At 39.4% G+C, this 17,425-nt stretch overlaps 3 protein-coding genes across 3 annotated transcripts in view; 1 reads left to right on the top strand and 2 right to left on the bottom strand.

Annotated features, from left to right (window-relative positions):
- The window catches only part of LOC146651039 (vang-like protein 1), a 29,847-nt gene extending 23,899 nt beyond the window's left edge, over nt 1-5,948 (top strand). Inside the window, exons 8-9 of the mRNA XM_085383768.1 lie at nt 88-322; nt 1,135-5,948. Coding sequence (XP_085239894.1) covers nt 88-322; nt 1,135-1,395 — 496 coding nt within the window. The 3' untranslated portion in view covers nt 1,396-5,948. The remainder of the gene's footprint in view (nt 1-87; nt 323-1,134) is intronic.
- Nucleotides 5,949-6,083: 135 nt separating this feature from the next.
- On the bottom strand, nt 6,084-11,056 carry casq2 (calsequestrin 2). Its single transcript, XM_085383770.1, has 11 exons — nt 10,551-11,056; nt 8,724-8,808; nt 8,459-8,559; nt 8,247-8,358; nt 7,738-7,811; nt 7,530-7,660; nt 7,390-7,435; nt 7,259-7,313; nt 6,916-7,016; nt 6,706-6,780; nt 6,084-6,490 (listed from the first exon to the last, which is right to left on the bottom strand). The coding sequence occupies exons 1-11, from the start codon at nt 10,785-10,787 to the stop codon at nt 6,251-6,253; spliced, it is 1,257 nt and encodes a 418-aa protein (XP_085239896.1). The 5' UTR covers nt 10,788-11,056; the 3' UTR covers nt 6,084-6,250.
- Nucleotides 11,057-12,482: 1,426 nt separating this feature from the next.
- LOC146651037 (potassium voltage-gated channel subfamily E member 2-like) lies at nt 12,483-13,521 on the bottom strand. Its single transcript, XM_085385702.1, has 2 exons — nt 13,492-13,521; nt 12,483-12,877 (listed from the first exon to the last, which is right to left on the bottom strand). The coding sequence occupies exons 1-2, from the start codon at nt 13,519-13,521 to the stop codon at nt 12,545-12,547; spliced, it is 363 nt and encodes a 120-aa protein (XP_085241828.1). The 3' UTR covers nt 12,483-12,544.
- Nucleotides 13,522-17,425: the final 3,904 nt, after the last annotated feature.

Below are 17,425 nucleotides of genomic sequence, written 5' to 3'. Positions count from 1 at the left end.
TTAATCTGTCTTAACATTAGGGTGCTGCTCAATGATCAGTAAAAACAACTGTATATAGCCAAATACAATGTGGTATTTCTCTGTCAGGCTGGTAGTTGCTGTTGAGGAGGCCTTCACACATGTCCGCCGCATGAAGAAAGAAGATGAGCGTGCAACACCGTCTGACATCATGGATGTGCGAGAGGCAGCTCTGGCTATATTTCCTTCTATGGCTCGGGCCCTGCAGAAGTACCTCCGCACCACCAGGAGGCAACACTGCCACAGCATGGAGAGCATCCAGAAGCATCTTGCTTTCTGCCTGGTCAATAACATGAGTCCTAAGGTCAGATTTGTTGTCAATAGCTTTGCACTAAGGCGGTGTTTACCAAGAGGTGTAACTTATGACAAAAGGATAGCAGAAAGAGTGAAAGGGAAGGTTTACAAGATGTTAATGAGATCTGCTGTGATGAATGAGGTGGAGATGGTGGCACTAACAAACAGGAGTTGGAGCTAGAGGCAAGAGATCAAGAGGTTTGAAGACAAAAACTTGTGCAGAGGAGGGATAGTGGATACTGGACAGAGATGATGTTGAAAATTGAGCTATCATGAGGAAAACAGGAAGTTCACAGAGAAGATTTATGGATGTATTGAAGGAGGAAATGCAGAGGAGAATGCAAAGGATGGGGTGATATGGGTATGGGTGATATGAGGTGGAAGAAAGGCTGTAATGACATTTATTTTTATGTCTAACAAGCTGTGACTCAAACTGAGTAAATAACATCAGCTATCAGACAGAAAGTAAATGGAAGCATTACTTAATCGTGTCACATCAGTGAAAAGAGGTTTTATTAGTTTTGTATGCATTCTTTGCTAAATCCCCCTTGTGCGTCCATTTAATTTCAGTTTTATTGATTAATTAATTTATTATCATATGATGAAACTAAAAGAGGGGCAAGCTGTCATTCAAGAAGGGCCATGAGGTCAACTTTTATTGGTTCACTGACATTAGAAATGGTTTCATCGGTCAGGAGATTAATAAATTGAGTTAATCTTGCCATATAGATGTTATCCCAAGTTTTGTCTTTACACATCAATTTTGTTTTGTTTTTCATTGTGGGTACTTTGATATAATCAGCTGCTTCTCTGTGTGCGTAGGCCTTCCTTGAGGCTTATCTCATGCCTGGTCCAACCCTGCAGTACGGCCCCGAGCGCTGGATGGCTGATCAGTGGACCTTAGTGAGCGAAGCGTCTGTGACCAGCGGCATTAAACAGGGGACAGAGTTCCTTCTGAAGTGTCTCGACTTTAGCTTAGCCATCACCATCAAGAGCATCCCTTACATCCGACTGACCGAAGAGTACATCGATCCCAAGTCGCACAAGTTTTTACTGTTGCTCCAATCAGAAACTTCAGTTTAACAGTGGCAGAGTGGACGAGCGCTGCTGCTCTGGACTTGCAGAACTGTTGCAGTTATCCAACTGAATTTTTTCAAGAAATATCTTTTTGTACTGTTTTTTGTACCTATGTTTATGTAGTTTTCTCACATATAGAGTATTTATGTCTTTGTCTTTGTCCCAGGAGTCTTGAAAGATGATAAAAGACACAAAATGAGGAGAAATGCACTGAAATGTCCTCTGTCGTGACATTTGCAGAACACAGTTCAGTTATGTCTCTATGCACTACAGATGACCCTCACAAACGTTTAGCTTCCTTTACGTGCATGTGCCGGTGCGTGCCTGCATAGGAGCGTTTGAGATTTTAAGAATGCAAATGTGTGCGTTAGTGTGGTTTTTATCGTAGTGTACACTGGGGTCTGTCTCTCTCCAAGACATTTAATATAAACTGAACCTCTCTTTTTTCAGTCTAAGCAGTTATTATTTAATTGTCTTGTATTGGAAATGTATGTACAGTATTTATACGTGAATAATACTTTATCCCTACAGACTTTTTATACCAAAATCATGTATCACTTGAATGATTTTTTTTTATCATTTCAAACATTTTTTTTTACCCTGTCTGTCTGCGCTGTACTTGTTACGATAATTGGACTGTAGATAGACGTGTTTGTAGTTGTCAGATCATTCAAAGAAGTCTCATGTACTAAAAAAAGCAGAGGAAGAAGACTGAAAAATCATAAATAAATTGATTTGTTAAACATAGTAATAAATATTAAAAAAACATTAAAATAGGCCTTCATTTATAAAAAGGTGTCATAAATTAGAATTTCTGTACTTAGCTGATGAGAGACAGCTAGGTTTGTTGTGTCCTGGCCAATCGGATGGGCCATGTATTTGCACAGTGAAGCAGAAATTATAAAAAGAATTAAAGCAGATAAATATAGAAACCTGACTGTCCTACTGTGGGAGCGATGGAGCCTGTCCCAGCTCCAATACCTAAATAAAGAAACTAATATCCATTAAAAAAATGTTTTACCACTTATCCAATCCAGAGTTGTGCGGATGGCTACACCTGAATACTGTTAGGATATTTCATGTTTCATCTTTCCCTCTTTCTTTCTCCCTTTTCTTTTCCCCAGTCAAGTCTGTCCCGTGTTCAGCAAATGAAAATAAAATAAACAATAAAAGCAAAGGTGAATCAAATAGACCAATACGGCAAGGCTTGGATGGTCCAGTTGGTAAAGTAAAATTTTACCCACTGCTGTATTATTTCAGAACATATGGCCCTGATTTTCATCTCGATTTGTGTTTTTTATTATGGCTCCATGTAATGTAAATCTTGTTGGCCAGTGTCCTATAATCAGCCACAAGCTTAATGCAACACACAACCTAAAGGATTACCTAAAATCAGATTTCTGAAGAATTTCAAAACATTAAGTACTTTATGTACAAAATGAATCGCTCACTCCAAAATTCATATTGCATTATTTCATGCTGCAAGCATTCAAGAATTAAAAAAACAAACAAAAAAAACAATAGTAATAACTTACTGTGAACAACTCAACTCAGTATCAGTATTTGTGCTGCCAGTATTGGACATCAGGGTGTCTCACTACTGCCACCTGCCTACAACTACTGGAACACTGTTCTAGGCATCAGCTGTTAATGAGTGAGGATATTTGATGTGTATTTTTTAAACTTTTTCTACTTATAAGGCTTGATGTGTTGTAAGTTTATATTTACAAGAGTGTTACTGTGCTTACAGAGGGTGTAGTTTTGTTTTGGACTCTTTAGGGGTGTTGGTGGTTGTAAATACCTTCTCTTGTACGACTACACACGTGCCTGGTTTGACATATTTAGGATGTGCTCAGCATACATGTGCGGTTTTTCAAGTTTGTGTGTTTCAGCATATGTGTGTGAGAAAGAAACTGAGTAAAACAGAAAAGAAGAAAACACAGAGATCGCTTTCCCAAATGTCCAAATGTGATGCAGCTGACAGGTCGTGAGTTGCCCCCGTCTCCTTTTATACAGCATAACATTGAACATTAATGCAGCGGTGTCAAAGTCACATTTGTACAAAAAATAAAATAAAATAAAAATGAAGAAATAAATATTTGTACTGATGTTTTCAGGGAATTTGATTGTTGTTCTACTTCCATGTTGTGGAGAAGTTTTTAAAGATTTAACTACATTTACGGTTACTTAGTTATGGCTGCTACTAGAAGGGACATTTGTGGCTCCTTTATGTGGCGTCTAAGGCTTACAGTTACTTTGATTTCATATTGTATTAATTATGCAGCAAGCTGTGTATATTCTTCTAGGAGACGTTTGGCTATAAAAACTTTATTATTAGTTATGATCAGTTATCTGCCTAATAAATTGCTTTTTTGAGATTTCCAAAATATTTCCTCTTTTATAACAGTTGGTCTAACAAACTTGTTAACCATACATATTTACATACAATAGTAGCACTTATTATATGTAAATAAGCAAATTTCATGTAATTTGCTTTCATATAAAGTGTATTTTTGGCACAATTAACATAATATGTTTGCAATACCATAATTCCTTACTCATTGCTACACATAACTTTATTTTATGGACATCTATGGTTTGATTTCATTGCATCTGTGGGTTGGATGGATTGTTCTGTACTTATTTTACCTGCTGTATACAGTGGCTTGCAAAAGTATTCGGCCCCCTTGAACTTTTCCACATTTTGTCACATTACAGCCACAAACATGAATCAATTTTATTGGAATTCCATGTGAAAGACCAACACAAAGTGGTGTACACGAGAGAAGTGGAACGAAAATCACACTGATTCCAAACATTTTTCACAAATAAATAACTGAAAAGTGGGGTGTGCATAATTATTCAGCCCCCTGAGTCAATACTTTGTAGAACCACCTTTTGCTGCAATTATAGCTGCCAGTCTTTTAGGGTATGTCTCTACCAGCTTTGCACATCTAGAGACTGAAATTCTTGCCCATTCTTCTTTGCAAAACAGCTCCAGCTCAGTCAGATTAGATGGACAGCATTTGTGAACAGCAGTTTTCAGATCTTGCCACAGATTGGATTTAGATCTGGACTTTGACTGGGCCATTCTAACACATGGATATGTTTTGTTTTAAACCATTCCACTGTTGCCCTGGCTTTATGTTTAGGGTCGTTGTCCTGCTGGAAGGTGAACCTCCGCCCCAGTCTCAAGTCTTTTGCAGACTCCAAGAGGTTTTCTTCCAAGATTGCCCTTTATTTGGCTCCATCCATCTTCCCTGTCCCTGCTGAAGAGAAGCACCCCCAGCGCATGATGCTGCCACCATCATATTTGACAGTGGGGATGGTGTGTTCAGAGTGATGTGCAGTGTTAGTTTTCTGCCACACATAGCGTTTTGCATTTTGGCCAAAAAGTTCCATGTTGGTCTCATCTGACCAGAGCACCTTCTTCCACATGTTTGCTGTGTCCCCCACATGGCTTGTGGAAAACTTCAAATGGGACTTCTTATGTTAACAATGGCTTTCTTCTTGCCACTCTTCCATAAAGGCCAACTTTTTGCAGTGCACGACTAATAGTTGCCCTATGGACAGATTCCCCACCTGAGCTGTAGATCTCTGCAGCTCGTTCAGAGTCACCATGGGCCTCTTGACTGCATTTCTGATCAGCGCTCTCCTTGTTCGGCCTGTGAGTTTAGGTGGACGGCCTTGTCTTGGTAGGTTTACAGTTGTGCCATACTCCTTCCATTTCTGAATGATCGCTTGAACAGTGCTCCGTAGGATGTTCAAGGCTTGGGAAATCTTTTTGTAGCCTAAGCCTGCTTTAAATTTCTCATTAACTTTATCCCTGACCTGTCTGGTGTGTTCTTTGGACTTCATGGTGTTGTTGCTCCCAATATTCTCTTAGACAACCTCTGAGGCCATCACAGGGCAGTTGTGGAGCTGTTTTGCAAAGAAGAATGGGCAAGAATTTCAGTCTCTAGATGTGCAAAGCTGGTAGAGACATACCCTAAAGCAGCGGTCCCCAACCTTTTTTGCGCCACGGACCGGTTTATGCCCGACAATATTTTCATGGACCGGCCTTTAAGGTGTCGCGGATAAATACAACAAAATAAAACTAGTACCGGTACTGAAAAAAAAAAGATTTATTCATAACACACATGAAAAGGCCCAGGAAAACCGAGTAAACGATAAAAACGATAATAAAATAACGCTGAAAACCGATAAAAACCCTGAAACCATATATTTCACACCTGAGCCGCAACTCTCGCGGCCCGGTACCAAACGACTCACGGACCGGTACCGGTCCGAGGCCCGGGGGTTGGGGACCGCTGCCCTAAGAGACTGGCAGCTGTAATTGCAGCAAAAGGTGGTTCTACAAAGCATTGACTCAGGGGGCTGAATAACTACACACACCCCACTTTGCAGTTATTTATTTGTAAAAAATGTTTGGAGTCATGTATGATTTTCGTTCCACTTCTCTCGTGTACACCACTTTGTGTTGGTCTTTCACGTGGAATTCCAATGGAATCGATTCATGTTTGTGGCTGTAATGTGACAAAAAGTTCAAGGGGGTCGAATACTTTGGCAAGCCACTGTATATGTGTGTCTGTTTTTTAGCCTTCACCCCTTTGTTTCTTTGTCTCTTCTAGATTCTTTTCTAAGATCCTCACATAGAACCCAGACACTGGGAAAGTTATTTTCTCAGTCAAAAATGACCTTTATAGATATTATTTCTTTTTAATATTAATAGCAGGCACACATTAAGTGCAAAAATTACCTTTTTTTAAAAATTAACTTATTGTAGCATAAAGCTGATGCACTGATATCCACATTAGACACTCTGAAGAGGAAACAGTGGATACTCAGATAACACTGTAAATTACTCATCATCGTCATCATTATCATCATCTTCCTCCTCGTTATCATCTTCATTATCATCTTCATTATCCTCATCATCTTCATCATTATCCTCATCATCGTCGTCATCATCATCATCATCATCATCATCATCATCCTCAGTGTTAACTTTGCCAGAGAGCACATCTTCAATCCAGTCCTCCAGCTCCTCAGCTGTGGGTAGATCCTCCTCATCATCCATTTCCAACCACACACTGTCTGCCTGCTCACACACACACACACACACACACACACACACACACACACACACACACACACACACACACACACACACACACACACACACACACACAGAGAGAGAGAGAGAGAGAGAGAGAGAGAGAGAGAGAGAGAGAGAGAGAGAGAGATCAGACAGTGCCAGTAAAAACTGAGCACAGCATGTGTCATCGGTGTTAGTGGTGACAGTCGGGGACTTACATCAGTAACATTGACAACTCCGATCTGTGGTCTGAACAGATCCACCTTGAAGGTCTTCTCCCAGTAGGGGATCAACTGAACAGAGTCAGCAGGACAGAAAGAGAAAGAGCATGAGGTCTGACAATAATCTACATTTTCAGGTTTTCCTTTTGCGTGTGTGTTTGTTTCTTTTCTTTTTTTCATTATTTGTCTGCTTCTCTTTCTTCTCACCAGTGGAAAGTCATCGGGATCAATCCAGACGATGCTCAGCTCAGGTAGGTGAGTGTTGTCTCTGGCCACCTCCTTTAGGATTTCCAAAAATTCATAACCATCTAAAAAATAAAGAAAATTAAAATTAAAAAAAAAAACATCCTAAAACTTTCTGAAAAAATTCTACCTCCTTAGGCTGACCCTGATCCATTTTAAAGTCCATACCTTTTATAATTTTCATTTTACATAAGCAGTCCCTGAGGACTGAATAGTTTAGCCTTCCATATCTGCAGGAAATATGCTCAGCATCTCATGTTTACACTCGAGTAAAACAGCGGTCCATCGTTATATAATATGCTCTCACCAGGATCCTCCTCTTCTGCAAAGGCCACAATGTGAATGCCTTCAATATCATCCTCCTGAGAGAAAGAGACCAAAATGTGAATTTATTTAAAGCATTTGGGAAACTAAAATTAAAATGATTAATTTTCTCACCCAGGTCTCAAACATATTTTCTGCACGCAGCTTTCGCAGTGTTGGTCTGACAGCACAGAAAAAAAACATTAGATGTTAAATTGAAAATATATCTTTATACTTTACTAAAGTCATAAAGTATGACATTAATCTTTTTTTACCGCCTGTGTTCAGTTATAAATTCCACCAGCTCCTCCTCAGAGTGAGGTTTGCCTGGGATGGACACGGGCTCCTCCATGAAGGGCTCATAGAAGTCTACCTCATTTAACTTCAGACTCAGCTCTTTGGCCACCTACAGCAACCAAAACTGACCTGTTAGGACTACACATGCAAGTGTTTCATTGCCTTATGTGTTTGTTTGTAACTTACAGATTTCTCAAATGTAGCAAAAAACTTAATGTAGGGCTGAAACTGCTCAGCGGCTTCTTTAAAAGCTTCATAGTCTAAGGTAAAAAAGAAAGAGGAAGAAAGAACAAGTTAGCTTTTTAAACAGTTTTTTTCCTTGTTTTTTGGACGTACATCTGTTTGTCCTTTCTTTGGCCGATGGGTACTTGACATTTCCACAATGGGGAGCGGAAATAGCAGAACTTTGACCTCAGCTTATCACTCCCACAGCTGGTCAGATGGGATGTATCTGCAAGTTAACTATACTACGCTCAGTTGTTCCACAGCGTGTGAAAGGGCGACCAGGCAGTGGCAGCTGCGTGTGCAGTAACGGTAAAAATGGATCTGTAAATCCATGGAGACGAGTGGGTTAAAAATCCATGTTATAATGAAGGGCATGGGCCACAGAAAGTCCTTCACAGATCCATCTAACGAGGCGGTGTAGTGTGTTCAGACTGAAAAAAAACACGAGTTTTACAAATATACACACTCACGTTCGGACTCTTCGCTCTTGAAGTAACCAATGAGACGTATGTCTTCCTCCATCCTGTCAAAAGCTCGCAGCTCCAGAGCATTTCCTATGATTTCCACTGGTTCCTCCAACAGCTAGAATATAAGCATAAAGCAAGAGGAGAGGATTGCAGGGTGTGACTGGTGGTGATTAGCGCAAGCAACTGGGAATCAACCCTCAAGCAAGTTTACTTACATCCAACAAGAACTCGGCCAGAGTGTTAGCAGAGAGCAAACCATCAAACTCGATAACTCTATCAGCCTTAAAAACATACATGCTTCCCTCTTCCTCTAAGCCTGCGATCAGAAGAAATGATAAGACATTAGATTCAGTCAAACACCTAAAGTTGTCTGACTCTTAACAAAAATGACTGCTATCAAAGGCAGTTCTCTTCATCAAAATCTACCAATCAGACTGAGGTTAAATAAAAGACTTAGTCTGTACCACTACCAATACTCACCCAGTTTCTTTGCTATCTTTGCATCTTTGTGGGAGTCAACCATTCCAAACCCGATGTCCTTCTCCTCCATAACCTGAGCTACAAGCTGCAACCAACACAAAAACATCACAGAGGACTAAATTGTAAGAACAGGACTGAACACATAGCACGTAAATAGGCAAGACAAAAAGAAACTTTCACTTTGGCTTCTGAGTACTGGAAACAGTAATGCAGGTTCGGTTAAAATGTTAAATGGGACTGTTTGTGAATGGGAGCTTGACAGCATGACCAAAGTTGGCAATATGACAGAGGTGTCCAAGCTGCCCACACAGAGATACGGTTACATAATCATTCAGACTGCCTTGTTCTAAATATAGCCAGGTAAGTTTATACACATGACTGGCCTGGCAATTGTGGTGTGAAATAAGGTGGATGAGCTTCACTAATACTTTGATTAACTAATAATCAAGATTGGTAAAATTATAACATGGAGTTTAAAAAGAACTCACGAGTGGATCTTCATTTTATTTATTTTACAATCCTGTTCCAAATGAAACAGTGCATCAACATTTACAGTAAAAAAAAGTGAATAGAGCTCAGTGTAGTTACTAATACAGGATTACTTTATTGCGTCTTTAAATGGACGTCTGCTTTTGGCAGAAGTATCTACTTATATGAGCACTTTCATTTCACATGTCCATCCATCCATTTACTTCTACTTTTCCACTTCAGTGTTGTGAGGAGGCTGGAGTCTGTCCCAGCTGTCACGGGGTGAGAGCTGTGGTTGCCAGTCTTTCAAAGCCTGACTTAAGTTCATTTCAACAACTTTCTTTACTTTTACATGCACAAACAAAATGTGCCACAACTTAATCCTGTCTCTGGGAATTTATATTTTAATTTTCCCCTGTTATATATGAAATTACAGAGTGTCATTACTTGGATATACTCAAGTAAAAATAGACTTATGTAAATGTATTTTGCCCATGATGGGGACAGACCTCAGAATACTACAAATTGTAGATATTGGGGGTAAATAAGCTGATATGTGGCATACTTGAGCTTCTCACTTACAACCAGTAGACTCTAATCAGCTATTACAAATACACTGTGCATGGTGTCATGTTTGCCTTATTGAGTAACTACGTGGCCTACCTGTTCTGCCTGCACGTATGGGCTCAGGTTGCCTTTAACATTTCAAAGAGCAACATGTCCTCCACCATGTGTCACACGAGACGGGTAGAATGAACAGTTTCATACAGGATTCACAAAGACAGACTAAAATCTCCTATATAGACGTGTCTCCAGCTGCTTACTCAATCTATTAAATACCTTTAATATACCAAAGAAGAGAAGGTCGCATCAGCCTTCACATGTGTGGCTTAAAAACATTATATAAATGAGCTCTTGGATTATTTCTGCCAGCAAAGAATAATCACAAGGAGAATAAATTTCACGCATTTCTGTGGAAAGGAGGCACACACTGAATTGGCTGAAATAACCTGAAGTGGCAGCACTGCATCTCATTGCATCTGTGCACACAATGACCTTGAGGAACCTCATATATACAGAGATTAAAATGGAGAGCTCTGGAGTTTTATAGCTCACCAGGTCCCTCTCTGCTTATTGTAGCACTAACATAGAGTCACTTATGAGTCTGTTTGATGGGATTATGAGCGCCCTCTGTCTCACACCGCTGTCACCCAACCAAATCATATGAGTTTTCCTTTCTTTGCTGCATCTCCTTGAGTGCTAACTCAACTTTCTTTAAAGTTATCTGCACTTTTCTCCCTGACCTGTCAAATCTTTTTCTGCACTGCATGCATTGATTTCTTTTTCCTTATACTTTACCTCCAGCACCAACTCAGTCATCTGGTGTTGTTTTTGCAGTTCCTTGCTGTCTGCTATGGGCTCATGGTAGAACAGGCAGAGCATGCTGTGCTGCTTTAAAGCTTTCTTGTAGTTCTTGTCATTGATATCAAGAACACGGTCTTTCCCATCATACTGTGGCAACTCTAGGCCTTTCTCAGACAGGGCCTGAGGCACAAAGTTTAGGCAGGGGAGCAAGAACAACCACAGGGAGAGCATGGTCCAGAGTTATCACACACCACCAGAGTATGAGTTAGTTTCACAGTATAAAGGAAGTGCACGGTCAGAAAGGTCACCTATAAGGCCTATGAAAGGATGAGGAAATGTAAGAAACAGATATATTGCTGGTCCGTCAGTGGCAGTTTGCAGGCATCCCCCGGTGTCCAAAGAAATCCAAAAAATTTAACGTATCCTCTGGGCCAAGAAACTCCTTTCGTCATTACTTCTTCACGCCTGCAGACACAAAGGCGAAAGAGGAGTACTGCAAGGGCTGCAAGACACTGGGGGTGGATACCATACATAGCAGCACTCCCCTTCCACTACTCATGCAGGATAGGCCCATTTTTAGGAGACCAGTTGTTTGAATGCTAAAAATAGAAGAGCAAACTGAGAACAGAGGATAGCGAAGGATGACAGTCAGGGTTTAATAATGAGTTACAGTACTTGCTCACTGTGATGTCTCTTTGGGAGAGTTAGTAATGTGGGACAAGCACGCTGAGCACTAGAGATTTGAGGGTTTAGTTATTCTGAGATATCGGTGAAGACCAAAAGTCCACAAGGAGCTTGGTGCTACAGTGGAAAATGTTGGTGTATTTTAATGGAATCTGGCAACAGATGTGCAAAGGACAAGCAAATAAAAGAACAGTCACTGTGCTGCTGTCCAGTGTGTTGATAATATAACAGCTTTTGCTTTGGCTGGAATGTGATTGAATTGTTATGTCTCACTGGCTTCTCATAACTAAATGTACCTCAAATGATTTTAACACAATTTTACTAGTAAACTGCATCTTTAATAACCACTGAAGCCACAAAAAAGCATTAGAAACACTTCTACTTTGGTGTCTTGCATTCATGCTCCTGCTTGAAGTACTGCAGGTGCTTATAAGATCTCGGGATAGAGGTACTGCTGCCCTCCTCAGGCCAAAATATGTACGGCTGCTGACAAACCTTTTCATAGCACTTTTGGCCACAGCACAGCAGGAATGCATGTGCAGGTGTGATTACACAAAGCTGAATCTTTGAAAAATGTGCATGAATGTCAGAATGTCTTTATGTTCACTATGCACTTTTGTTGCTTTGGAAACCTTAGACCTCTGATACTTCAATTACATTTTTAGAGTGCTACTTATCAAGTAAAGTTCTGCCCAAAACTCACAGCCCATACTTACTTACAACAAGGGAACACTGACTGTAAGTTGAGTTGATTAGTAAAGAAAATGAGATAATAGGTGCCATCTGGACACATGCAGCAGATGGCCATTGGCAGAAAAAATGTTTTTATGTGAGTGCTGTCCAACAAATACCTCTGGAAATTTACATCACAACCATCACAATGGTTAAAAATTATAAACCTTTATTCGGTGTACCTCCTCCTTTTCTTTTCTTTTTCTTTCTTTCTTTCTCTCTCCGTCTCTGTCTTGTCTCTAGGTATGTTTGTGTGGGTGCATATATGTGAGAATAAAGAAACAACAGCTCAAAGTGCAAAATCTTTATATGCTTCAAAGCGCAACATCTCAAAATCTACATTTTTTTCCCTAATACATTTCCAGTATTGCATTGTTATACATCTACATATAAGCTGTCCTTCAGAAGCTCATCTAACAGGTTAGCAGTGGGACATCAAGAAATAACTTTGCAAAATCTGCTGTTGTGCTCATTAGTAATGGTAACTGATTAATGATGGTTCTTTTTTTATATGACTTTTTTTTCTGCTGGTCTTCACAGCAAATCTCTGCTGTGACCTCATTCTGCCCTCATTATCTAGCCTCAAAATTAGCTATGATATCGCCCTGCTGTTTTTGAGCAGTCCAGTCCTCCTTGATGTATTGGTGGTAGGGGTCATTAGAGTGCTCCCTCCTTTTAGATTTGACTGTGTTCACCAGCATGGCCACAATAATGAAGGCAAACATGCCGATCATCACGGCGAGATACCAGATCACGTCCCTGAAGTTCTCCTCAGCCAGAGTCTTGTCCAGAGAGTTGCTTGCAGCAGTCACGTTGCGCCTCCAGTTATCCAGGAAGTGATTCAGTGCGTTGGTAAGGGACGTCTCAAGATGAAGGGTCAAGTTTGACCAATTAGTGTCACTCAACTAGTTGAAAGAACCACAAGACTTTTATCAAAAAATGAAAAAACATGGAAAATTTATTTTATAGCCCCATTTGTTTGCTTTAAATCCTGTAAATCCAAAATCTGCTTGACACAAACACAAAAAATAAAGCAAAATATAAAGAAGAAAAAAAAGAAAAAACAGCAAAGAAGATGTTCTTGGGTATTCTTTAATTCAATTTTCATTCAAAGTTGAACTTTCAATTCATTTGATTTGCGTCAACAGTACTTTACTGTTTTTTATCAGCATAAAATGTAAAACACTGCAAGTCTGATCAAAACATGATGTTAGGTTTTTTATTGTTACACTGAAATTCTTTCTTTAATTGCTTATAAAAGAAAAAGCATAGAAAACTGACATGCACCCTTCATGTGCCCTTTTGAATACACAAAGTAACACATTTGTTATCAGGTGAGAAAATGAGTTTTCAGAGCTCAAAAACACAAAACAAGTAACAGTGCATTATTTTTCCTTTATTTATTTCATTTAATGTCACCTGAAGACAAATTTGCTCTTAAATATATAGAGATAGATTTAACAATTTAACATTACTGAGTGACAAAGACTATAAACATTTAAGCTTCAACTGTACCAACCTTTTGCCATGTTTGAGAAGGCCACATCATGGAACTGATCAGGAAATCACTTTGGAATGAAAGCAGAGAAAAACAGGGAGAGAGCACAAGAGCGTCGCCGGTCAGAGTAACCTACGAAGTAATTAGCTCAAAGAAAGCTGCTTATATTTTATTTGCTGTCTTTATCTTTCGTGTGTGTGTGTGTGTGTGTGTGTGTGTGTGTGTGTGTGTGTGTGTGTGTGTGTGTGTGTGTGTGTGTGTGTGTGTGTGTGTGTGTGTGAGGCATGACCTTGAATAAGGCATATTAAAATGTTGATATTTGCTTTGGATACTTGAGACATAAGAGTGCTGATAGTGGTTAAAAGGTGAAAAACACATTTATACGCCCATTAATTCCCATATACCAAAAAGAAATAACATCACTTTATAGTTATTGGCTTGGCCTGACTTGTTTGAAATGTAATTCCTCATTTGCCCTCATAGAGGGAGCGCAGTATAAAATTGAGTGATAGCCAGTCGAAAGCAGTTTTAAACAGGCTTACCCTAGATGGCAGCAACACGTAATGCAACACATTTAAGAGCCATACACATATATATACATACATATATACATATACATATATATATTAATGAATTACCCCAGTAAATCAGTTCTCAGATATGCTTGACTCCATATTCAGCGAAAAACCAAGGAATTAAAATGAAGTCCTTGTTTATAGTAAATTTTCCGGTACCAGCTGTCAAGAGCAATAAGAGGTCTGTCTCAAGGACACTCCAGCTTTGTGTCTGTGTGTAAAAAGGATGCTTGATAACATACTTTATAATTGTTTGAAAGCCTGGTGTTTTTGCCCAACAGAGCCACGTTGCTGTAAGGGATGACTCCTACTATATCTGATCATTTCCAGATCATTCATGCTTTGTATTGCTGGGCCAGCAGTTGGATAGCTGCTGGGTTTCTTCCCTGTAAACACAAAACTTAAGGCATATGGAAGGTTTTGCACAAAGACCATCAGTGCAATGAGACACACTGAAAAGAGTTGTCTCTAGCCTAAAGGAGAGAGACAATAGAAGCAGAATAGATGAAAACAGTAAGTCTGTAACCCGATAGACATTCTGTGGAATATGTCTTGCAAAATTCCTCAACCAGTGTGCCAAAAAGAAAGAAAAGGGGGGAAAGAGTCTTAAAAAGTAAAATAGAAACTGCCTTATCTACTTTGCAAATGTAGGTCCTCCTGCTAATGCTCTCCTCGTGGAAAAGTTACAGGCTGGTGTCTGATGGAAATTTTCATGTGCAAATCAGATAAAAGGAGATTTTGCATAGTAAAAAAAAAAAGTCCAAGTGTTTCAGGGTCTCCACGCTGACCCTGGATTTTTTCTATGTTTCTCTTAACTCTGGTCAGTTTTCAGACACTTTTCAGGTGAATTTTTCCAGTTGGCTTAGTCTGATGAAAGCTCCTTACAACACAATATGTGGTGAAATGGACGGACAGCGGGAGACCACATGTCATGCTTTCGCAATAAAAGGCAAGAGTACCACATCAGCCTCGAGAGAGTTGTTATCTCATCCACCTTATGTATGAAATGAATGGAAAAAAATAACATACAGTTATATGAACAGTTTGATTGTTGCACTTAATGCAAGCATACAGCAGATGGGCATTAAATAAGTCACTCAGAGTCTGTCGTATATTACTACAATTACCTGTTGTAATGATGCTTTAGAGTACAAAGCAACTATAGACTAGTTGACAGATTAGCTTTTGACTTGCAAGGTTTAATGCAACACTAGTGAGTGTGACATTAATCGTTACCCTTAAATCCTTAATTGTAATTTATAATCTATATAATCTTACTTATGATATCATCATTCTCATGCGTTTTATGTTCATGCATTTCTAAAATTGCAGACACTTACTGTCACAGGCAGCAAATGCAGGTATCTTAGTTAACAAGTTTTATTTCTAAACCATGTTAACTAAACGGGTTTATGAATCAAAGAGGAGTGCGGCAATCATTTATAAGGTCACAATCAAGCAGCACTAAAGAAAAACTGCTTCAATACTCTGACATGAAAGCTAAGAAAACCCCTAAAATGACCTCTGATTATATCAAACTCAATATTGCACTGACATGGGTCCTCTGGCATGGAGTCCTGAGTGCTTTCTAGAAATCCAGGGCTGTGTTGAATACATGTTTTTTGGCTTCTAAAGGGAGGCAGATTGAAAAACTCTGAGATAAATTAAGTACAGAGCCAGACAGAGAAACTGAGTTTCCCCGAATTATTAGTAAAAGGATGAGTGGAATGTACAACAACGTGATCCGAAAAAAGGGCAACACAGGCAGTCATCGCAAGCCTGGCTGGATTAAACGTCAGTGGTCACGGAAGGACCGGATGGCAAAAGAAACCCCAAGGGCGAGGGTGACATATGCAAAACAGAGGGCAGTGCCACCGGACGCAGCGAACCATAGTGTGTAGCTAGGCCAGAAAGTTATATAAACTCTGAAATGCAGATTTAGAAACGCAAAAAGAAAAAAACACACAAACTACACACACACTAAAACTACATTCTGATCATTCTTCTTTGTCACAATACTTGCAAAAAAAGCACACTCAGTTTCCTCAAAAGAGCTTGTGTGTATGTTCATGGGGTCCTGGCAGCACTTTACCATGAAGTGTTGGTTTGCAAATTCTGGGTTCACATGAGTCAGTGTTCATGGTTATATAATCATCGACAAGTACAGTCAAGACTTGTCTTTTCAGTTGATCAGGTATGTAGCAGTTCAATAGATAATACCTTTCTAAGAAAGAGGGCACCTTGATGCAAATTTCAATTATGTCTTTTAATCATGTTGACGTAGCTCATGTTTTAACTTGCTTGACACCGAGCCTTTGTGTCTTTCCACTGTGATTCACCTGACCTTGGAGCTGCAGTACTTTTCCACACATGAGCATTCTTACGTTAGCATTCTTTCTTCCTATCTCAGTGACTTGGTGCAATTGTAATGAGATACTGCAAAAGATAGCAGTCACACTGTGTTTACATGAGGATGCAAGTGCACGTTAGGGCAGAAAAAGTAAAGGATAACATGAATATGTTCAAAACAGAGATCTCCCTGCGTTTCTGAGTCCTCATTTTGATGCTAAAAACATATGTGTGTATGTGTAAAAGCAAAAGACAGTAATGGATTACCAATGAAAACGTTCCACATACTGGTCATGTGGTGCACACAGTTCAGTCTGTAATGAAACCAAAGCTGATGCTGTGATTAATAAAGAAGTGTGGACCATCTGTTTGCAGTGGCTGAACGGCCCTTCTTGTAGGGGGCAGCTGCCTGACACTGGCTATGAAACAATAAAGCAGGAAAAACAAAATAATTAAAGAACAGCCTACACTTTACTGATGAAGACATTAAAGCTGTTTAATGTGATGGATACCCAGTTCGCTAGTCTAACTAGAGATACAGTATGATATATGTCTCTTGGGTCATGGGGTCCAGTAATTATGATGATATTATCACTTAAATTAATGCTCCACAAATTAGACAGGACTAGCCATAAAATGTAAATTATAAATTTTAATCTGCTTTGAAAGGAAATGTTTCATGCACACATTCTGCTGCGGGCCAAAGCTTGGGATATGTTATTAACAAAGTTAAGATGTTTCATTTTTAACAATCAAATGACTCGGCATGGTAACAGAAGGAAAAATACATTGCTTGGCCTAGCAATAATTGCAAATATGATGTTGCTTTTATTTCTATTGCAAGCAGACTTTGGTAACAGTGCTGACCATATGGAAAATTGATGTTTTTCTATTACAGCACGTGCCTGTATTAAAGAAATACAACACATGGCAGGAGAGTAAAGTTCTAACCCTGGAGGGCCTGAAATATAACACACTCTTAAATATTTCCATTCACTCTCACCTATTTGCCTTAAGTTATTGCAGTGAGT

The sequence above is a fragment of the Rhamphochromis longiceps genome, linkage group LG16 (genome assembly GCF_057381845.1).
Source record: "Rhamphochromis longiceps isolate RC_006_pf linkage group LG16, R_longiceps_female_GT1.1, whole genome shotgun sequence".
In the NCBI taxonomy this organism is placed as follows: Eukaryota; Metazoa; Chordata; class Actinopteri; order Cichliformes; family Cichlidae; genus Rhamphochromis; species Rhamphochromis longiceps.
Note: the sequence above shows the minus strand (reverse complement) of the source record. Positions and strands in the feature narration are given on the sequence as shown.

Coding starts and splice junctions, on each gene's coding strand:
- casq2 (XM_085383770.1), bottom strand. CDS start 10,787: ATGCTCTCCCTGTGGTTGTTCTTGCTCCCCTGCCTAAACTTTGTGCCT. Junction 7,812..8,246: donor CAAGAGCGAAGAGTCCGAAC/GTGAGTGTGTAT, acceptor TTTTTACCTTAG/ACTATGAAGCTTTTAAAGAA. Junction 7,436..7,529: donor TTTATAACTGAACACAGGCG/GTAAAAAAAGAT, acceptor CTGTGCTGTCAG/ACCAACACTGCGAAAGCTGC.
- LOC146651037 (XM_085385702.1), bottom strand. CDS start 13,521: ATGATGTGGCCTTCTCAAACATGGCAAAAG. Junction 12,878..13,491: donor CTTCTCAAACATGGCAAAAG/GTTGGTACAGTT, acceptor TCTTTCAACTAG/TTGAGTGACACTAATTGGTC.